Source organism: Apodemus sylvaticus, chromosome 16 (assembly GCF_947179515.1).
Source record: "Apodemus sylvaticus chromosome 16, mApoSyl1.1, whole genome shotgun sequence".
NCBI classification, from domain to species: Eukaryota; Metazoa; Chordata; class Mammalia; order Rodentia; family Muridae; genus Apodemus; species Apodemus sylvaticus.
In genome coordinates, this window is record NC_067487.1 from 39,186,019 (window position 1) to 39,209,828 (window position 23,810).

A 23,810-nucleotide genomic window follows, 5' to 3' on the forward strand; every position below is an offset into this window, starting at 1 on the left:
TCCCAGGAAAGTTCAGGGAGAAAAAAAAAAAGAGCAGAGAGGAAGAACCAGAGGATGGGAAGAAGTACTGTAAAATACTGTCTTCCAGACATGATGTGGCTGGGGTTACTGTACCACAGCAAACCAGATAGTAGTACTCTATGGTAAATTCACAAACACATAGAAAACAAGCGAGCAAGCACGTGATTAATAATCACCTTCCCTTCTCATCAAAGGCACGAAGTTAAAACTACAAGACAGTATTTTTACCTACCAAATTATCAAAAACATTTAAAATATTATATTCATGTTGTCAAGAAGAGCTGAAAATTATACTTTTACATGTCACCGTGGGTATTACTTTTATAGATAAGAATGTAGCAACACATATCTGCCAGAACTTTTTAAAATACACACACACACACACACACACACACACACATACACACACACCATAGCGGTGGGGTGGGGTAGGGAGGTGTGATCAAAAGAAAAAGGTTTCTAATAAAGCACCAGGAAAAATAATGAAGATGGAAAACTATGAAATGAAAGAATAGATTTGTTAATATAAACTTTACTGTATCAATATATTCTTCTTTGGAGAAATATTTGGACACTGCAATAACACATTTTCTGTTTTATAGGCTAAACAATATAGAGAAAAGTCTTAATTTTAGGAAAAGAAAAAAATAAAGATGTTTGCAGATAGAAACTAAAATTTTAGCTAAGACACTGTTGACCTCACTTCCCCCTAAGATTCCTTGGCTTTGGGCAGTAAGATTCTCCACATTAGTTCTATTGAATCCTCATTCCAATGTGTTTGGACCTTTGAGCCATGTGAAACTATGTAAAATACCCAGTGAACAACCTTAACTTCCACCATATGCAAACATCTAAAGCAATAAGAAGAAAAGACATAGAGGATTCTTGTAGGGTTAGTGTCCCAAACCCAAAACCCAGAAGAGCTTTGGTCCTAGCGGGAGCTATCATTACAATCTGCCTTCTGCTCAGCCTGCTTTCTTACAGAACCCAGATCCACCAGCCCAAGGGTGGAACCACCCACAATGGGCTGGGCCAGCCCCAATCAATCACTACTTAAGAAAATACCTTATAGGCCTACCTACAAACTGATCTCATGAAGATATTTTCTTAATTGAGTTTCAGTTCTCTCAGACATGTGAGAGTCTGTGACAATTTGACATAAAACCACCTAGAACAGCCTATGTGGTAGTTTGAATATGTGTCGCCCATGGGAAGTGGTGCTATTAGATGAGGCCTTGTTGGAGGAAGTGAGTTTACTATGGGGGTGAGCTCTCAGGCTCCTATACTGAGGCTCTGCCCAGTGCAGAAGAGAATTTCCCCTAGCTGTAGAACTCTTGGCTCCTTGAGCACCGGGTCTGCCTGCATGATGCCGTGCTTCCCACCATGTCAGCCAACCTCACTAAAATGCTTGCCTCTATACGAGTTGTCCTTGGTCATGGCGTCTCTTCACCACCATAAAATCCAAACAAAGACACCATCCTATCACTAACTTCAAGTTTCCAGGTCACTCTTATGTTCAGATTGCAATGGTCTACGGTCTAAGACAGTGAACATGTCTCTTTTAGAGACAGAAATGCCTTAAGACAGGATGGTTACACTTTTTTCCCACCTCTTACAGGTCACACAAGGGCAGGCCTGGTTAGGAACAGAATACAATGGACCGATACTACGACAGTTACATTTCCCTCTCTTCACAGAACCACAAAGAATGAACTAATAGTACAAACTGTAAAAACGCATGGTCTCTTCTAAGAATGGGCTACCCTGGTCTCTGCAGCTCTTAACTTGACAGTCCACCCACTGCAGTTCAGGTTCTCCTGGCCCAAGGGTGGTTTTCATGGAGGCTTCTGGTCAGGATTCTGGTGCTGTTTGTCCCTTCATTTGAGGGCAGTGGTTTGTCCTGTGAATTTAGCTCTCTGAAGAACTAAAAATGAATTGCTGATTGTTCTTTTTTTCAACAGATTATTTTAGTAACTCTGGGGAATGTCTATGAGAGGGGAAAGTCTAGCTTCTCAAATATGAGGGCTTTCATTTCACAGCTTTTAGGAAAATGATTATATTGGGTTTTTTTTTTTGGTTGGTTGGCTTAGGGGTTGTGTGTGTGTGTGTGTGTGTGTGTGTGTGTGTGTGTGTGTGTGTTTTAAAAGGCTAGAGTGGACTGGATGGACTTTTAATTTTGTGTTATGTACTGGAGGTGCATTTAGTTAACTGAAAAATTCAGTTATGTAAAGCTCCGTGGCTCTGCTAATAAGGAAAAAATGATATAAAAGTGTTAAAAGCATAAAGTGCAATAAGGTACAAGAAAACACACCCACAATCCTCTGCTTCTGCTTAAGAACGGAAGCTTTGGAAGAGAGTAAATCAAAACTACAAAAGGATGTGTTGATGTGGACACTGCTTATATTGTTTATTTAAAACCTTTATTTATCCCCATTTCTTCCTTCTATAAAATAACGGTTAATGAAAAGTACCTCTGTGGGTTATTTCTAAGGAATGACTTCAAGTGCTCTACCCTAGCGTGCACAGCATAAATAGCTTTGTTGATGCTGTTTGCCGTTTGTTCGTCTCATTGCTATTAGGCTATAACTCCTTAACTTGCTGTTGCCACTGTTGAAAATACCTCAGTCACAGCATCTAGCACATTGTGCAGAATAGGACACACGTTAGCTGAACAGAGTATACTTAGAGCATTTTACTGACCTTTCTGCACTGTTGAGATAAATTTCATAATGAAAATATCCCATTTCATCATTTTACCTCCCTTAAAAACCTGGTATCCATCAAGTTGTACATAAAATAGTACCTTGAACATTAAAAGTATGAACCAACAAAGAAGCAAAATAAATACTTTTGAGTACAAATGTTTAGGTGTCAAAAACATCGTAATAAAAAAAAACTACAATCAGTAAGTTATTAGCCAATGGGGTTCAATAGGCCTCCCGCCCCAAAATTTGTACAGGCTATTACCATTGCTTTAGGTCACTTTCCAGAGCTTGATGGCAAGGTCCTATTGCTATAGATACCACAAACTTGAGTCACAGGACATTAAGAAAACAACCTGATACTGACCTGAAATCCTCTTTCCTACAAGCTAGCATTCATAGTGTCTATGGGTGCTGTGCACACACCAATTAGGAAAAAAGGAATCATTGGTCTTACCCAGTTACAAAACCTTCATGCTGCAATAATACTGACTGAGATGAGCCCACTGGTATAATGATACATTTTATGGGAGTAATCATCTCTTTTCTGATCTGATTTGAGGCCTGTTCCACAAGATGAACTTCATGCCTGATACAGTTAACTGGGCCAGAAACCTGTGGCTGTCCAGCTAGGTCATAGGCCCTAGGGGAGAGCATAAATCTACTATTGCTATTTAATCTATTCTTTTTTGCAATGGATGGTGAGTCCTACATACCCCTTTAACTGCTCAGCTTTGAGGGAGTATATAATGGTAGTGTGACCAACCCTGAATGGGACAGCTATGTTACAACCTTCTCCCCAAGGCTCAGGGACCATTAAGGAAGAGGTGCAGGAAGGCTGTGGGGCAGAAGTAGTGGATGTCCACAGTAAAAGAGTATTTTTCAGACACAAAAGGACTGTTACAGACATGAACTCACAGTGGCTGTGCATGCATGAGACCTGGACAAGATCAAGCCAGCCCAAATTTCAACATGGATGGGGAAGGGCTCAAAAAGTCCCACCCTAGCTGGGGATCTATTGGCAGGCAATGAATGCTGAAGAACAGAGTCCATTGTCTTCAGTGATGTGGCCTGAGAAACCACTTATTCTCTAGTACATACCCCTATACCCATGCACTATGCTATGTGGTACACACAGCAACACGTGGGCTTGTTAAATTTGATAATGGAGTTCATGTTGGAGGAAAAAGTAGTGGAGCAGACAGGGAAGGAACTAGAGTTGAGGAACTGGAGGATGCTTTTGATCAAAACATGTAATAGGCATGGATGAAATTCACAATGAAAACTTAGTTTTAAAAATCCTATACATGGGTTAGAGTTAGCGTTACAAATGTTGTTCTTCCAGAGGACACAGGTTAAGTTCCCCAACATCCACATGGCGACTCACAAAGTCCAGGTAGTGGGGATCTGATGCATTCTTCTGGCCTCTGTAGGCACTGATGCATGCAATGCACAGACATACAGGAAGGCAAAATGACCATATACAAAATAAAAATAAAGGTTTAAAGAATGGACAGAAGCTGGGGACCCCTGTGGTTGAAGAAGGGAAAGGCTGGAAAAAGCTGAGGTGAGTGACTCCATCGGAAGACCAGCAGTCTCAACTAACCTGGACCCCTGAGGTCTCTCAGACACTGAGCCACCAACCAGGCAGCACACACTAGCTGATATGAGGCCCCTAACACATATACTGCTGAGGACTGCTGGGTCTGGCCTCAGCCAGAGAAGATGCACCTAACCCTCAAGAGACTTGAGGCCCCAAGGAGTGGGGTGGTCTGGTGGGGTGGGGGAGGGACATCTTCTTGAAGACAGGGGTTTAGGAATGAGGAAAAGTCAGAGAGCAGACTGGGAGGGGGGATAAAGACTGGAAGACTCGACTGTAAAAATAGATTAAAGAATAATAATAAAAATTATTTTAAAACCCTTGCTAAGCATGGTGCCATCACTAGGTCAAGTAAGAATAGCAGTCCTAAGAAGGACCTAGGCGGGAAAATGTTTCCACATTAAATGAATTCCCAACCACTGAGTCAGACCCAATTCCAGATAGACAGCTGCTGTGGATTACCCCAAAATAGTGTTGCTATTGCACATTGGGGTTCCCTTGCCAGGCCAACCGTTTTCGGAGTATGGAGGCTTCAAAGCTGAGTAGAACCAGTGATTGCTTTCCTCCCTGGGCAGTTTACATAGCACCTAGAGATACTATGAGAGCCAGGCCTCAGGAGGAAGCTTCCTGGCTAGTTCCAGCTAGCTTCCTTCAAGTCCTGTGTCCAGAGCATGTGGCTTCTTCAGTTCAGGGATTGCCTTAGTTAGGGTTTCTATTGTGATGAAACACCATGACCAAAAAGCAAGTTGGGGAGGAAAGGGTTTATTTGGGTTACGCTTCCATATTGCTGTATCAAAGGAAGCCAGGATAGGAACTCCAAAGTGGGCAGGATCCTGGAGGGAAGGGCTCATGCAAAGGTCACAGAGGAGTGTTGCTTACTGGCTTGCTTCCCTGGTTTGCTCAGCCTGCTTTCTTATTGAACACAGGACCCAGGGATGGCATCACCTACAATGGGCTGGACCTGCCCCACTGATTACTACTTGAGAAAATGCCTTACAGCTGGATCTCATGGAGGTATTTCCTCAGCTTAGGTTTGTTCCTATCTGATGACTTCAGCTTCTGTCAAGTTGACATAAAACTAGCCAGTAGTGGGAGGCTCTTACCGTTAAGTTCTGGAGAGAAACAAAGGATAAAGGCAGGAACCTATATTGTTTGGGGAGCCTACTGGACACCTCTGGTCTGTGGAAGGAGGATCATCATCCTTTGTGGTATAATACAACTATACCAAACACACACACACACACACACACACACACACACACACACACACATGAGTTGGAGCAGAAAGAAGAGGTAGAAATGATATAAATACTGCACTCATTTACGAAATTCTCAAAAATATTAAAATTTAAAAATGTGAATGTGTCCTATGGGCAGAACAGAGGAATGAAGTGAATTCAACCATAAACTAGCTGATTTTTGTCAACAGAATTGGTTCAAGCCTTTTCTGTTATCGAAGAGGAAATCGTGTTACTGAATTCTGGTTAACTTCCTGATTAGTGACTTTACTAGCAAATAATGAGTAAATTTTACAGACATTTTTCTAACAAAAAGGAAAATGGGCATCTAAATGTCACAATTTGAAAGCCACAGTCCAAGATCTCACCATGCCATCCATCTCTCTTCCCTATGAGTAAGATGTCAGATAAGAAATGTACATGGTGGCCTTTGAAAACTGCAGATACACAGAAAGACCCCAGCCCTGAATGGTTGCCATGCTTCCTCAGGTCCCCATCAAGGTGAAAACATCCTCAGCTCCAATCCTGGAGTTGCTGTTCTCACTTGCTATGTCCATGTGAGCGTAAGCACTGGCCTACAAATACAAGGTTAGCCAAGTAGAAAGAATAGACACTAGTAGAAAATGGGTCTATCAGCATCTAATTATAGTTCAGTTAAGTCAGATTTATTGACACAGTTATCAAGAATATAAAGATACCGGGACAACCACGGCTGGATAAGCAACGTACTGTATATAAATTATCCTTTCCTGAGGAGCACTCCTACAAAAGCCTACAAATCCTGCAGCCAATCCCTACAGCTCCAGAAATTCACACTGTATCTTCAGCTATCATTATTCTGTCTCAGTTCTACCAAAGTTCATTGGCTTTGAAAGGCATAATACTGACCAGTGTTTACTACGTTCAGATTCAAAATGGACACTGTTGTAATGAAGAGTCTTCCACCATTTTTATGCAGTTACTGTTTTTCTATAATCCCCTGTGAGCCACACACCGCTGTGACCATGCAGTTCTCTTTCTCTTTCTCAAATGACCCTCTAAAACGGAAGGACCATTTTTAGCTCTTAGGTAGTACAAAAATAGGCCACCAGTTATATAAGTTTTGTTTTAAATCATAATAATTACACCATATAGAAAATGGTACAGAGAAAAACATAGATGTGTGTTTAAAAGAATGATTCAGCCATTCTTTTAAAACAAATTGCAGCTCAGCAAGCTTTGTTCTTCTGATCTACTGAAGTAGTTACTAAAATAGGAACACTATATACCAAACAAAGGTAAGGGCCACTGCTGATAAGATAAAAAATTCTGCCCTCCTTTACACATGGTCAAAGAGGAAAGAAGGTTGTTAAGAATCAACGAAGCATCACATTTATCCTAATAACATTTAAATACCTAGGTTTATATGTTCAAGTTGCTAAAAGGGAAATCCATAAAGCCCAGAAAATTATAAATAGTTACAAAGTGAAAAGCTGAAAATAGCTAGAATCAATTCACCAATCCATCAAAAAATGATATATTATTAAAATGGCTTTGTCTTTCAGGATCTCTGCGCTAACAATAAGAAACCGAACCAAACTTTTGTAAGGACAATGGCACACAAATATCTTGCTGTAATGGATGTTTCTACCTCACAATGCCACCAAGGCCATTGTGCCCGAGATAATGGAACTCCCTCACAAAAGCTGCTGCATTGTTGCCAAGCAACAAGAAATAAATGTCAAGATTAGTACTTTGTTTTTTATATCTTTATCATCAATGAACCTTGTTTCTCTTCTGCCATTCTCCATGCAAATGGTCATCAGGCTAAGACTTATATTTAGTATTTACAATAGTCACTAACCATAAAAAAAATAGAAGTAGATAGAAGGCTTTAGGCAAATCTACATTTTACAGTTATTAATGTTATAGTAATTTTATTATTAAGGTTTTTTTCACCAAGTAGAAAATCACAATATGTCTTCACTAAATACATCACCATTAGAATCCAAAATTTTTTTAAAACCAAGCCAACCAGTCATGAAAATTCAAGAAAATGAGCAGTCTCTAAATACTTCAATTCCCTAAAACAAACAGCTCATTTAGTGTAGCTATGTTAGGATATTAGCAGGTTTTCTGTCAAAACGTTCTACACCTGGCCACATTTGAAGCACAGCATCTATATTTATAGATGCTTCGTTTAGAGAGGTTTAACAAATGAAAAATAAAAGTGAAGAATAAATAACTAAAAAACTTATGAAGACAATTAAGTACAAGTTGACACAAGTCAATGGGTCTAAAGGCAAAGCAGCCCCCAGGCATGATCTCTGTCCCTTTCACATCTCTGCTGTAAGAAGCAAGGCTGTCAACAGTTCTGCCAGCAGAGGTCAGGGTCTCTAGGCTCACCGGGATCACTTAGTGACAGGAACAGATTTTTTTCCTTCCTTGTCAGAGCAAACAGCTCCCTTTGTACCTTCCTCTTTGTGTCCCACACATCTGGCCAAAAAATGGGGGACAGGATGGAAATTCAAGAGCATAATCAGATTATACTATTTCATTTCTCCTCTCTTTTTCCACTCTTGTTTTTGAAACAGGGTCTTACTGTGTTGTCCAGGCTGGCCCTGGACTCACTGTGTAGTCCAGGCTAGCCTCAAACTTGCAATCCTCCCCCTGAGTATTGGGATAATGGGTCTGTGCCACCATGTCCAGCAGTGTAAACTATTTCTTCCATGGTCTCATTCTTCTCGCAGGCTAACAGAAACTGAGAGTTCTATCAGGTTAATACTGAAGTGCAAGGAAGGACATTCACACACTGAATGTCAAATTCCGCTAGAGTTCTCATAAATACTGTGTCTCCGCATGCCAACCAGGGATGTTGGCGCGAATGACTTCCGCACAGGTGTGAGCAATTGTTGCCTGTGTGTGGTATGAATATTTGAAACTGGCGCTTTCTAGAAGAACTCCTCAATATGGTTAAAAGTATTTGTCCTGAGGGGACAGAAGCATAAATTCTTGTCACGCTGTTTAGACCATGTTTGTCCTTTATGGTCTATTGGAGACAGCCTGAATCCCACTGTGGTTGCAACTTTGTATCAAGTCCTTAATAAACACAAGATTTAAAATAAAAGACATTTGGATGGAGAGATGGCTCGACAGTCAGGAACACAGGCTGCTCTTCCAGAGGACATAGGTTCAGAGCCCAGCACCCACATGCCAACTGATAGCCTTCTGTAACTCCAGTTTCAGGAGATCCGAGGCTTCCTTTGGCCTCTGAGGGTGCGGAGCACACAAATGGTGCGCAGCTAGATATATGTAAAGGCAAAACACCCACACGCATTAAATAAAACACAAAAATTAACCAAATAAAAAGCAATTTGAGAGGAGAGGAACCACATCTGCCTCTGCCCCCGAGGTGCTTTCATCTTTTCTAAAGCGGCAGGAGCACAGTCCGTCTCTAATGTTGATACACTAATTGTTCTGCTTCGTGACGATGACAAATCCACAGGATCCACTGAAGTAATTAATCCACCTGGCTAAAAGCCACCGTGTTCCCACATTCTACCATAGAGGGAAACAATAAACGCTCTGATCACTTCTGCTAAGATAATTCATGAGGCTTTATTAATGCAAAGGTCTCCAAACAGCAAGGAGTCACAAAACCTAAAATGTTCCAGTCTCAAAATCACATTCTCTCCTCATCTGCGTCTCACTGGCAGACTTCTGCATTATTCTGCTGTCTGTTACTATAACAAAGTAACCTGTCTAAAGAAAATACAGGGACAAAGTGTGGAGCAGAGACTGAAGGAAAGGCCAGCTGGAGATTGCCCCACCTAGGGATCCATCCCATTTAGACACCAAACCCACTACTGTGGATGCAAACGAGTTCTTGCTGACAGGAGACTGATATAGTTGTCCTGTGAGAGGCTCTACCATAACCTGACCAATACAGATGCGGACGCTCACAGCCAACAGGCGGACCCCAATGGAGGAGTTAGGGGAAGGACTGAAGAAGCTGAAGGGGACTGTAACCCCATAGGAAGAACAACAGTATCGACCAACCAGACTCCCCCCCCCCCAACACCCGAGCTCCCAGGGACTAAACCAGCAACCAAAGAGTACACATGGAGGGACCCATGACTCCAGCTGCCTATGTAGCAGAGGATGGCCTTGTCTGACATCAATGGAAGGGGAAGCCCTTAGTCCTGTTAAGGCTCGATGCCCCAGCATAGGGAGATGCCAGGGCAGTGAGGCAGAAATGAGTGGGTGGGGTTAGGAGCATCCTCATAGAAGTGGGGGGGGGATGGGATATGGGTTTGAGGAGGGGAAACCAGGAAGGGGGACAAATTTGAAATGTAAATAAATAAAATAACCAATCAAAAAACAAAGTAAGCTCTCTCTGCCTCCCCCTGAGTCTCTTCTCGTCCTGACACCTTTCTCCCTCTTTCTTCTTCCTTAGCCTTAGCAGTGTGGGGGAAAAAATGCTATTCTCCTATGGGTTCTGGGTTCAATTCCCCACCACCCACAGGGCAGCTCACAGACTCTCTAACTCCAATTCCTATGGATCCAATGGACGTATCCGGTTTCTGCGGGCACTGAATGCATGTGATACACAGAAAATAAAAATAAAGGTTACAAAAAATTGAAAATCCTCCCTGGGCATGGTGAAACATGCCTTTAATCCCTGAACTTGAGAGAAGAGGCAGGTGGAACTCTGTGAGTTCAAAGCCAGTCTGGTAAAGTAAGTTCCAGGACAGCTATAGGGTTGTTACACCTAGTTTATGAATTCCTTTTTTCCTTGCTATTTCCTAGTCCTTGTCTCACTGATGTTTAACAGCACTATACATGCCCTCTGCTTCACTTGTTTACTTGCTTGGCTTGTCTGGACCATCAGACTAACAGTTCCCTGAGGGTAGAGAGCTCCCTCTCCTTCATGGTTATAGATGAATCTGTAGCACCGGAGAAGGGCCGGTCATACTAGAACGCCATAGAATGGGTGAGCTTGTCTTAAACATCACTGAGACATAGTATCTGGCACTTGTCTCAAGAAAGAAAGATGGAGATGCGGTCGGGGCAGGAAGGATTATGGAAACCCAACTGCAGAGTGTTAGGCTGGGGGGAGGGGGTTCATGGCAGCCTCTGCTAACACTTACATATGTTCACATCCCTTCTTGAAAATATTCATCTTAAGCATAATTTTGCAAAATCATTTGTGTCTCAGTATTCGCTTTTCCACACTCTCTACCCAGACACAACACGTGTCAGCTTGGAGGATGGCAGATGTCCCTTAATCTTTTCCTCAGTTCATCCTCCTAAAGAGTTCTGTGGCACAGAACATGAAGTCACAGTTTTCAAAGCTTCGCTCTTGGGGATATGACAAAAAGAAAGCTTAGGATATCATTTTGGGAAACACATTTTTATACCTCCTTATAACACAAAATTTTCAAAAGAGGGAGACTGAAAACATGCAATTTTCCTCGTGGTGGTTGCCTCTGGGAAGAAGGCAGGCTCCTATCATCAATACACAATTCTTAGGTCTTCAATCTCTGTAAGCCAAGCAGGTGGTGTGTACATGTTTGTATGTCACTATTATCCTGTGATGCAAACAATTCTTCTGATAGGCAATTATATCAATATATGTAAATATAAAGAGCGTGAAATAGAAATGAGTTTGGCTTGTGAAAATGAATATATTTATTATAACTAAAAGTGAAAAGTAACTAAGATAGTTGAAAGGGCGTTGTGTAAATCTTTGTTTAACACCAACTTAAACACAGGCTGATGGCTCTGAGGCACACACACATAGCACAGGCTGATGGCACACACACACACATACAATTAAAAATAATAAAACAGGTTATTTCTGTCACAGGCAGCACTGGCAGCCTCGTGGCTGAGTCAGACGACCTTTTCTGACAGCACGTGCAAGTACGCTCCAGGCTGTGCTATCAGCCGGCTCCTGAGTGAAACACTCTCTGTCCTCCTCTAGGTTTTCTATATTAAGCATGAAAAAAGAAAAAAGTAGGGGGAGAGGAGACAGAGAAAAGGACAGGGCTGAGAGTGCTGTGCACTCAGACAGCCAGGACAGGATGTCACAGGGAGTTGGAAAGTTGACAGGAGTCTTCCTGAGACAGACCCCAAAAGACCCCAATGAGCCAGCCCAAGAGACTAGTCAGCCATTGCTGCGCCTCATTGTTCATGTGCAGCGGGACACCAAGGAGTCACCCTGGGCTGGTTTTACTCATCAGCTTGGGAAGTTCATCAGGGACGACTTCACCCACTCAGAGAGAGAGAGAGAGAGAGGTCCAGAAATAACAGGTCTGAGGATAAAAGGAGAACCATCTTTCTGGCTTGTGTGCCGACATGTGTGCCCACTTCTACTGTGTCTCTGAAATAATCACTCAGTTCCTTCACAGGGCCAGACAGACACAACCAGAACTGGGCAGGCTGCAGCTTCACTGGGAAGCAGTCAAATGGTTGCTGCTTTTCAGAGATGGTGTTCACACACCGCTGTTCACGTCTTTCCTTTCATGTGTCATAGGGCTGAATAGAATCCGTCAGAAAGAAAAACCATCTCTAAATGCAAGAGTAGTATCTATACAAGGTAAAAATAATACCAGAGGCAGTTAGATTTTCTCCTTTTTATAAACATGCTGGCTTATTTCTTGGCATAAAACACCATAAATGAACTGTTGCATAATTGAGTAACACACGCTGGTGCTTGATTTACAGAATTCAAACACTTGGCAGATGGAGGCAGGAGGGTCAAGTGACCAATTAGAGTTTGGACTATAAACATAGTAAGACAATTATCTTTGTCTCTGCTATCTGAAATGGAGAATCTACCACAAGGATACTTCACACGGTGTAAGACACTATTGGCCATCCTAGAGTGACCTCTAATGCGCAGATATGGGGAAAACTGAAAAAACACTCAATAGAATGAACAGAAGCCAAGAGAAGAAAAAAAAAACAGCGTAAATCCAAGGGCTCCTGCTCACGGGCTGACTCAAAGTCACCCTCAAGGAGATGATACAGGTGGCAAAGAAAGCTTCCAGCACACTGAACAACAACCCAGTCCTATACACGTGCATGATTCTGGTTCAATATCATCCAAGAGTTTGAAACTTTATCCGTTTATGGTGACTTGAAGTATTTACATGATAGAAAAGGGCAAACATAGTCCTTTCATTTGCGGCTCCACGCCGTGATGTAGTTAAAAATCTGCAACGCAGTGTGCAGTGTCTGGCACGTAATACAGTTTTAATGATCATTGTGGTCAACATTTAACATCCAGAATGATATGAAAACGGAATGATCTTCCCAGTTTCATTTAGACCCTACACCTTTGAGAAATGCCCAAGCATCCTTTCCATCCAGACTACCCCAAACCACAGTTACATGGGATAGAAGACAGAGATCCTAGCAATCTGAAGGGCAAGAAAAATAAGGGGCTTTAACAGACCACAGAGGAGAACAGGAGGGCACAGCTCTGGGCTTCTCAACCTACTTAGAGTAATACAAACACCAGAAAGTTACAATAAAACTCGCATCTGAAATGTGAAGATTTCAAATTAAAAGATTCCAATGCCAAATTACCTTCTACTTTTGAGGATACTGTTACAAGTTAACCTGAGTCTGTGGACCCTTTTCGGAGAGCATACAGAGGAGGTTGGCTTAAATTCTCCTATTGCCTCAGGCTGTTCTGCTTAAATTCCTCAGACGAAATGGTGTATGAATTGAATCTTGATTCCTTATTTTGAAAGAATTGTTTGTTTGTTTACATGGGTGTTTTGCCTGCATATATGCACACAAGAAGAGGGCATCGGATCCCATGGTACTACAGTTACAGACAGATTTCAGTTATAGACAGCCATGAGCTCCATGCTAGGAATCTAACTCAGGTCCTCCGGAAAGGTAGCTAGTGCTCTTAGCCACTGAGCCATCTCTTCTGCACCACATCTTACTTCGGCTTTTAATGCAGCTTTGTTTAAGAAAGCTTCCCATGATGAGCACGATGCAGGCACACAGAGTTGCCAGCCACAAGGGGGCGGGGGGGGGGGGGGGGGTAGCAAGCCTCTGAATGGTGTCTAGCATGGCCTAAGACCTGAACTTAAGCTGCCTTTAGTTTTAATGAATGCAAATACAAACGCTACAGAGGGCTAGTGGCCAGCCTACCATGCAGTGCCATTAGTTGAGAATGGCTGCCCCAGAGGACCAGCACCAACAGGATCCTAGTATGGTTCTGGGTCAACCAGGATCGAGCGCTATGACAGAGAGGATATTTCTGTTGCAGAACAGGGAGGGACAGCCTGTCTTCAGACTCAGTTCAGTAACTTTCTCTCTTTACAACCAAAGACCCTCTCTTGCGAACTATAATATCTCTTGGACAGCAAAACATTTGCTTTCACTCCTATAAGAAAATTATTGCTGAAAGGAACAGGAGTATAGTAGGAGACAAAAAATGAATTCCACCCATGAGAATGCCAGCTTCTGGCAGATTTGTAGAAGTATGTGAAACTCAGTGTGAAGCTATCAATTATGTTAAGCTATGTGGTAGGGCCTTTGTGCTGGCTGGGTTTTGCCAACTTGATACAAACTAACATATATCTGGGAAGAGGGACTCTTCATTATATTATCATTATTATTATTTTAAGTATATGGGTATGAATAAAATATGATTGTATTCTAGCTTTTTCATCTGATGGTCATGTTGTGTGACATCATTTGTATGACATTTGGGTTTGCCTATGGTTGGCTAAGATGTTCCTTCATGGAGACACTGCTGATATGTACATTTTACAACATCTGTTAGCCCAGTGCCTGCAGGCTAGAAGAAGGTATTGGATGTCCTGAAACAGGACTAACAGACCATTGTGGGTTATTATGTGGATCCTGAGAATCCAACTCTGATCCTCTGGAAGAACAACCCGTGCCCCTGAAGAGGAAACCTTAGGAACGTCTGTTAATCATCATCATTCCCTGCTTCAGTTCCTGCCTCCCGGTTCCTGTCTTGAGTTCCTGTCCTGACTTTCCTGGATGATGGACTGCAAAATATAAGATAAAAAAAACCCTTTCCTCCCCAAGTTGCATTTGGTCATGGTGTTTTTATCAGAGCACTGGAAACCCTAACTAAGACAGTCTTTCTTCAGCAGTGCTACAGATGTGTACCACAGTCTTGTCACTAAGATGATTCAATAAATAAGACACAAGATACACAGGCAGGTAAGCCACATGATCTATTTTTCAAATGCACACAATACAGAAGCACTACAAAATAAAACTGGATGGAAAAAGCTACGCCCCACACCACTGAAAACAAATCGTGCTTCACTTTCTCTCTCAGGAGAAAGTGTTCCTGAAGTGTCTCCATGAAGGAACATCTTAGCCAACCATAGGCAAACCCAAATGTCATACAAATGATGTCACACAACATGACCATCAGATGAAAAAGCTAGAATACAATCATATTTTCATACCCCAAAGTGGGGCCTACAAAACCCTTCCAAGGGAAGACTATGCCAAGTTCCAATTTACATCTGGTTCTAAGTGATCATCAAAGCCGAGTTGAGAATCATTTTGAAGTCGACTTCGAATCTGTATAATCCAAGAGGCAGGAGGTCAATATAAGCACCTATCTCTATTCCAGATCTTCAAGTCTAAAAGGCTCTGGACTGCCCAAGCCTCTTTCAAATGCTAGGATGCCCAAAGGTGTCAGTCAATGCCCGGATTCGACCACTCTGAGTGAACATATTACGGCAGTTACTTGTACACCATCCTGTTAGCAAATTCCCAGCATCTACCTCTGGAAACCGATCAATTTCAAGTGGTGTGACTTCCTACTTTACTGGAATATCATATGCTATACAGTCACATACCCATGACTGTACACATGACTACCTATGAAACTACAATGGACCCATAACATCATACAACTAAGTGATAGTGTACCTACCTTAGTTGGCATAAGTCATTCTATAGTATTTGTATAACAGTAAAATCATTTCTCAATATGTTCTCAGATGAGTTTTTGCCATTCAGGGGTACATGACTGCCTATTAACTCCTCTTAGGATTTCTCATCTTATTTTATTCAAAGACCACATTACTTTTATAAGGCACACAGATTTCCTAAGACAGAGCAACATTCTAGTGAGCAGAGTTGACCAGAAAGCTGCTGACTATTATAGATCTGGATTATATATTAAAGAGAATCTCTCCAGATGTGAAACAAAACAAAAACTTACCCTTATTAGCCCTCTTGACAACTAATGCAAAAGAACTGGCCCCATTCATTGTGAAGCCTCATTTCTTACCTCCACCACTGTGGTTCCCGCAGCTTTGCACATTGGCAAATTGAAGTTTCTTGCACTTTTCCTGTATTCAACAAAGAGGACAGAAGAGGGAGAAAGATCAAAGAAAAGATGTATCTCTTTCGACTTGAAAATGCAGACTTTTAGTCTTCCTAGAATCTATGAATCTACGAGTGCATGACTTGCACCAATCTCTAAACTTAAAAGTTCTCACTGCCACTTCATTGAGTCTATATGATTTTTATAGTAGGTGGAAGAAAAGACTGTTTTGTCATGCACAGACAATAGCTTTTACACAGGTAAATAAAGTGGGAATTCATAAATATCTAAAATTAAACTCCTCTAGTCTTTTAACCAAGATTAGAATTTGCTCCCACAGTTAAATAGTTTGCTGAGAAACTTTTTAAAAGGAAAAATACTTAGGGATGTAACCTGGTGGTAAAGCACTTACTTGGTACACACCAGGCCCTGGGCTCCAACGCCCAGCACCAGAAAGGGAAGAGAAAGGGAGGAGTGCTTCCTTCACAGAAGGTCTGGTCTTTCCTCTGCTAGCTGACAGTATAGGAACCGCTCGCTGGTGCTGAGTGAGCCCTTCTAGCAAGGCTTCGGAAGAACAATTTTGTGGTGTCTGCATCAGCAGCTATAACTCAGTGACCATTAATGAGATTTGCATCCTAAGGATCTCAAGCATGTGAACACTGTGCTGAGAGCTTTCACTTCACACCAAAGCTCAGTGACCATCAGCACCTCCACATGGGCAGCCTATAGCCGCCCAAGTTAAGTCTTGAGAAACCACAGCCAGGCTTCAGAGCACAGGGTGGAACTCTACAAATGTCTTCAGTAGTTAACTGTCATTTGATATATAACTTCACTCATCTTGATTTTATAAAGCATCAGAACTTTCCAAACATTACACTAAAGGTCAAAGAAAGCAGGCAAGAAGTCAGATGTCGAATTGCCCGAGCTAGTACCTCAAGTACAATATTGAAAAGATAAGGAGAAAGGGGGCAGCCCTGTCTAGTCCCTGATTTTAGTGGGGTTGCTTCAAGTTTCTCTCCATTTAGTTTGATGCTGGCTACCAGTTTGCTGTATATTGCTTTTACTATGTTTAGGTATGGGCCTTGAATTCCTGTTCTTTCCAAGACTTTAAGCATGAAAGGATGCTGAATTTTGTCAAATGCTTTTTCAGCATCCAATGAAATGACCATGTGGTTTTGTTCTTTGAGTTTGTTTATGTAGTGGATGGCATTGATGGATTTCTGTATACTGAACCAACCCTGCATCCCTGGGATAAAGCCTACTTGATCATGGTGGATGATCGTTTTGATGTGTTCTTGGATTCGGTTGGCAAGAATTTTATTGAGTATTTTTGCATCGATGTTCATAAGGGAAATTGGTCTGAAGTTCTCTTTCTTTGTTGGATCTTTGTGTGGTTTTGGTATCAGCATAATTGTGGCTTCGTAGAAGGAATTGGGTAGTGTTCCTTCTGTTTCTATTTTGTGGAATAGTTTGAAGAGTATTGGTGTTAGGTCTTCTTTGAAGGTCTGATAGAATTCTGCACTGAAACTATCTGGTCCTGTGCTTTTTTGGGTTGGAAGACGTTCTATGACTCCTTCTATTTCTTTAGGGGTTATGGGACTGTTTAGATGATCTGTTTGGTCCTGATTTAATTTTGGTATTTGGTATCTGTCAAGGAAATTGTCCATTTCCTCCAGATTCTCCAGTTGTGTTGAGTATAGGCTCTTGTAGTAGCATCTGATGATTTTTTGGATTTCCTCAATTTCTGTTGCTATATCCCCCTTTTCATCTCTAAGTTTGTTAATTTGGATACTTTCTCTGTGCCCTTTGGTCAGTCTGGCTAAGGGTTTATCTATCTTGTTGATTTTCTCAAAGAACCAGTTCCTGGATTCGTTGATTCTTTGTACGGTTCTCTTTGTTTCTACTGGATTGATTTCAGCCCTGAGTTTGATGGTTTCCTGTCTTCTACTCCTCCTGGGTGAACTGGCTTCTTTTTGTACCAGGACTTTCAGGTGTGTCGTTAAGCTGCTAGTGTATGCTCTCTCCATTTTCTTTTTGGAGGCTCTCAGGGCTATGAGTTTTCCTCTTAGCACTGCTTTCATTGTGTCCCAAAGATTTGGGTATGTTGTGCCTTCATTTTCATTAAATTCTAAAAAGTCTCTGATTTCTTTCTTTATTTCTTCTTTGGCCAAGGTGTCATTGAGTAGAGTATTATTCAGCCTCCATGTGTATGTGGGCTTTCTGTTGTTTTTGTTGCTACTGAAAACCACTCTTACACCATAGTGATCTGATAGGAGGCATGGGATTAGTTCAATCGTCTTATATTTGTTGAGGTCTGCCTTGTGTCCAATTATATGGTCGATTTTGGAGAAGGTACCATGAGGTGCTGAGAAAAAGGTATATTCTTTTGCTTTAGGGTAAAATGTTCTATAAATATCAGTCAAATATAAAATATATCAAATAAAAAAAAAAGAAGTCAGATGTCGGCCTAGAATTTCCAAAAGCAGTTGTATGCCAAAGGTCTAGAATTCAAGGAATCAAAGCATCGGGATTTCACTGAGTCCTTCAGAAATAATAAAGAAATAAATAATAACAATGAAAGTGCCACTGATGATCTAACTCTGCTTGATGCCAAACTACATCTGTTAAAACTAAAAAAAAAAAAAAAAAAAAAAAGACAACCCTTCATTTAATGCAGCAAATAGCAGAACTGAGGAAGATCATATTGTTTATCTCTTATATACAGAGCCAAAGTGGGCCAGCTTTCAAAACACAACTATCTAATCTACAAGACTAAGGCATTAAATATTCGTAATTACTTAGAGATCAGTATACAAAGGTTAATCAGACACATGGAAAATCATGTAGGCCTGTGGCTACCCGGAGAAGAAAAACAAGCCTGTGTAAAGATAATTAGCTTTTCACACAGACCCTTTAGAAGGCTTTCCTAGGAGACATCAACTGTACAAGAAAAAGAAATTCACCTAAACTATTACTTATCATTAGCGATCTTCCCCAAAACATCAGAGCAATTTTGACATTTTAAGGTGCTGTTGAAAAATGGCAATATTAAAATAAAAGATAAATGCTGGCTGCTGTCATGTTTCATAAGAAAATACTCTTGACAACTGTAATACAGTTGGAAAAAAATAGTTGTGTGTAGCTGTGTACAAGAGTACATCAATCCATTTCTTCTTATACAGGGTCTCACGTATCCCAGGCTAGCCTCAATCTTAGTATACAGTGAAGATGACTTTGAACTTCTGATCTGCCCACCTCCACCCCCACCCCAAACTGCTGGGAATGCAGTGCCCTACCCGGTGTAGGGAATCAAACCTAGGGCTTGGGGCATGCTAGGCAAACAGTCTTCCATTTCATCTACATCCCAGCCCTGGATCCAATTATTCAGTAAGCCAGTAAGTTTAGCATATCAGCAGGGCCATCAGCAGGCACGACATGCTCTTCTGAACACACGACCATAAGCCATTTTAAATGGTCGGTTAGCATCTCACAATGATATCCATTTCTGCAGTCGTAATTTAGGAATCAGAGTCTTTGTCATACATTACACTCACTTCCTTTAATTTCTTCTTTACCTGAAGTGCTAAGGGCCCTAAACAAGTACTCTGCCTGAGCTATAGCTCCTGGTATTACCTCGTACCCAAGGTAGGAGGCGAGGCTGGGGGCTCAACGGGCAGGGAGCAGGGTGGAATGTCTATAGCAGTAGGTTTTGTTGTCTTCTACTGTGTTGTGTTTGACTAGAACAGTACCTGAAAATCACATTGCCTGCCCGGTCTGCTTTCCACGCTTTCACCAAAGCAAAATCTCCCGTGATGGCTTCCTCCAAAATGAAGTGCTGGCCGTTAAACTCCCTCACCTGCAGGAGATAAATTGGCGCTGTCAGGTATTTGTGCAGGATGCAGATGCCTGTGATCTGAAGAGGCACGCATGAGGACCGGATGCCTAGCTAGAGTGGCTTTTTCAGGGGGAGGAATCTCAAGAGCCTTCTTCAGGAGCATAAGGCTTTCTCAAAATAGCCCAGGGAGGCTTCTTCCAGAAGAGAGCGTGCAGACGGGTCCCACTATAAGTGCGGGTCTGCTACATTCGAGAAACTAAAACCTCCACAAGTCTAAGTGGTAAAGTGTGTTAATATCCATCCGACTGTGTGCCTTGCTTACCTTCGAGACATAAAATACAGTCCCGCTTTTCTTCTATTCCCCTCTCCAAATTATAACGTTAAGTTACATGAAATAGCTTACCTATTGTTTCTCTTTAACTGTGATCTATAATTAGTGTTGAGAAAATCGATGATCGCAAAAAAGTAAACTAGTTATAAACGAAATTGGCACGCCTCCCTACTGTGCACACAATGCTATCCTCCCTCCTTTTATTAGCATCTTCATTTACCTCCTTTGATAGATTCTCTTCACATAAAATCTCTGTATGAGTTTTGCATTGGCTCATAGGAAATTCTTGATTTCCGTGCTATAATAAATGGTGGTTTTAACAAACTGCGTGTCTCGAGTGGTTAGTGATATAACACAATGCTATTGGCATTTTTTTGTTGTTGTTTTTTAAAAAAAAAACAAACATTCACTGCCCTTTGGGAGAGAATATAAAAACCAAACTCTCCTTTGCTGTTATGTCCTTCCTGTCTTTCCCCCTTGGAGATTTATCTCTGGGAATTAAAGAGAGAATTTAAACAGCCCCAGAGAGGGCTGGATCTGTTGTGCATAAATGCAGCCCTGTGACAGCAGAGCTCCAACACGCTCCTCTGGTGCCCTCTAGTGGAAAACAGGCTGGATGCACGTTCTAGAAGCTTCCAGCACAGCATTGGGGTCCAATTATTTCCTGCTTTGCTTTCTTTAGGGAGATGATGAGATTTGAACTTGGGATGGGAGGTCTCATGCGCATCACCATATACTCCATCACTGATGTTCCAGCCTTACTTTTAAAGTTAGAATTGCAAACAGACCATTTCATAAAGTTTCTCCAAAGAGATCCCAGTTTCTAGCTAGAAAACATGAGCTGTGAAAACTACCAATGAAGACTTCACTAATATGAGATTATATGATACTAGCTGCACATTGATATACATAATTATCTTAAAGGTTTGTGTACTTCAGAAGTCATTACTGTGAACATCATTAATGAGACAGATGGTGGCACATGATTATAATTGAAGCCCTTGAGAGGCAAAGGCAAGAGAACTTCTGGCAGATCAAGAGAAGCCTGGCCTACGGAGCTTCAAAAACTCCAGCACAAAGCTTTCATGAAAGGAAGCAAACAAAAAAATCCACCAGTGATGAAGGTTGAGACAGAAAACACAAGGATTTTCTAAACATGTTACAGAGCACTGTCTGTTCTAATCTTCAAAGAGGGGAGCTACTAGCGTTACCAAGCTTCCTGCTGTGCTCACTCCAGTGTGGGTCTGGCCTCCAGTGCATCTTTGGGTTTTTCTTGAGCCCATTCCAGTTAGAATTTGCCATCGGCCTCTATCTGCACACCACTGCTCAATTCTAGTCATCCTTCCTTTGACAGAGCTGCCCCTTCTTTTAATTTTTCACATCACCAGGCTCCCCAGATTTCCTCTGGACCTCCCCCCCCCCCATCTTCCACTGCAGTTCTTCCCTTTCTGCGTGACCACTAACTGTTAAAGAGGGGCTCTCCATCCACACAGTGGCCCAGGACACTGTCTAACCCTGAGGGTTTGAATGCACATGCACACCATGCCTCAAATTTTCTCACCAGAGTTGCCAAGCACTTCTTGAGTCTCCTGAACTTAAGTATACCTTTTCCCCAACAGACTGACTGAGGTCTTTGGTTACCTGTGCCTTGCCATCTCAATAAGCAGTGATCTTGTTTCCTGTCCTCTTGTGTCACATGTGGTGGCTCTACCATCAACATCCAACCTAATCATGTTTGCACAAATTCACTCTACGTCACCACTTTATCCTAGGCACTGTCCATTCCCACCAGGATCAATGCACGGCCTCCCCAACTTAGGCCTCCATAAAACTTACCACCCAATAGCGAGAGTGATCTTTACAAGATGTAACTTAGAACACATCACACTCAGACACATTTCACCTGCTTCTGACCAGAGCGAATGACCTCTAAGCCATGCGAGCAGACAACAGGCAGAATAGAGATCGCAGTCAGAGACTGAGGGAGGTAGGGATGGAGAGAAAAAGGCAGACAAACAGATACACACAGAGAGAGGTCAGAGAGGCAGAGAGATTGATTTTTATATAAAATTACAAAGGTACTTAATTCATGCACCGGGCTCCAGACACAAATGAAAAGTTAGAAAAGATTCAAGTCTTCCAGTCTCCTGGGGTATGTTAATGTTACATTTTCCAATAAGCTATCAGAATATTAACCCAATTTTCCAGGGTACTTTTAACATATGCTCCTAAGCTTCATTTTCATTAGGTTCCTGGGGTCGATTTTTTTGTTGTTGTTGTTTCTTTTATCAAGAAACGTTTTAATCTAATTTGACAGTGAAAATGCAAAATAAATATAAAATAAAAATACTTGAATTAAAGCTTAGATCCATATGGGTCACTCCCAGAAAAGGAGCAAAACTCCAAACGGAAGACAGTCTTCCATTTCATCTAATCCCAGCCCTGGATCCAATTATTCAGCAAGCCAGTAAGTTTAGCATATCAGCAGGACCATGAGCAGGACACAGTTGGAGACAAAGGTCAGACAGTAAGGGGCATGACCATAGACCTCCTGACTCCCCAGAACAGCAGCAGACCAGCAGGACTACACTCCCTGTACTGGTGAGCACTCTTCATTGGCTAGATCACCTCCCTGGAGGTGGAGCCCAGCATTGCTGCGCCCTCCCCTAGTGGCTCTTTTCCTTGAGCCAAGACAAAGAATAGAAAGACATTTTTAAATTCAGAATAATGTATTGGTCTGTACACGTTTTTTGTAATCACTTCAAATCTAACTATGTCAAATGCTCTATCGAGAGGTCTACTGTTGTCTAATACAACTAAAGTTACTCACTCTAAAGTGCCCCCATCCTACCCCACAGACCAGTCAATAAAAAAGATGAGCTTATGTTTAAGATACACAATATGGAAAGGGTCATTTGAATTCTCTATTCTGTTATATAATTAAAACAGTGGCCTGTTTCACAAGCTTTCAGATAAACTTAGGATTTCTTTGGTTCTTTATTTTCTTTCAGTCATGTTAGAAAATCTGATCACAAGAGCTTAACACAATATAGTAAACAGTGTGTGAGCTTTTTTGTTTTAATAGAAACATTATGATCAATGGAAAAATGTTCTCACTTTTGTTAGAGCCTTTTGGAAAGTCAGTTAACTAACCCTAATTAATATATAGACTATAGCTTTCTTCAAAATTTCAGTTAACTAACCTTAATTATAGTATGATATGTAAATAATTCTCTTATTCTAATTTATTCTAGTTTCTCTCTGTGGTTTGTTTTAAGCATGAACAGACACCCAGGCTTAACTATAAGTCTCATCTTTTTGAAAATGAACAACTGTTTATCTTACCAAGGTAGCTATCAAATGAATCCACACAGAATCTCTTGGGGAAATTAGTTTTGCAGCGTCCCGTGGGTAGGGAGTTTCTTACCTCTCGTGGCTTGCTGGCAATGGCAACACTGCCATCTTTGTTATATTTGATGGGTGATCCTCCTTCCTGTACTAGGGTTCCATACCCTGTGCTGGTGTAGAAGGCAGGGACTCCAGCCCCACCGGCACGGATCCGCTCTGCAAGTGTGCCCTAGGAATGAACAAGCAACAACCGTGAGAAATTCACGCCGTACACTTTGGACAGGGAGACAGACACCCACCGTTAGACGTGGTTCTTACCAGCCTGGAAAGAGTGCAGCAGTGTACGTGCTCATGAATCCCCAAACTGAGGCATCAACTAAAAGTCAATAACCACTCCAATCCCAATCC

The 23,810-nt window shown here is 41.7% G+C and overlaps 1 protein-coding gene across 1 annotated transcript in view; it reads right to left on the reverse strand.

Annotated features, from left to right (window-relative positions):
* Oxct1 (3-oxoacid CoA-transferase 1) overlaps positions 1-23,810 on the reverse strand; it is a 130,124-nt gene that overhangs the window by 79,637 nt on the left and 26,677 nt on the right. The window contains exons 5-7 of the mRNA XM_052159503.1: positions 23,482-23,631; positions 19,638-19,744; positions 15,853-15,913 (exon numbers count right to left, since the gene is read on the reverse strand). Of these exons, the coding sequence (XP_052015463.1) occupies positions 15,853-15,913; positions 19,638-19,744; positions 23,482-23,631 (318 nt within the window). The remainder of the gene's footprint in view (positions 1-15,852; positions 15,914-19,637; positions 19,745-23,481; positions 23,632-23,810) is intronic.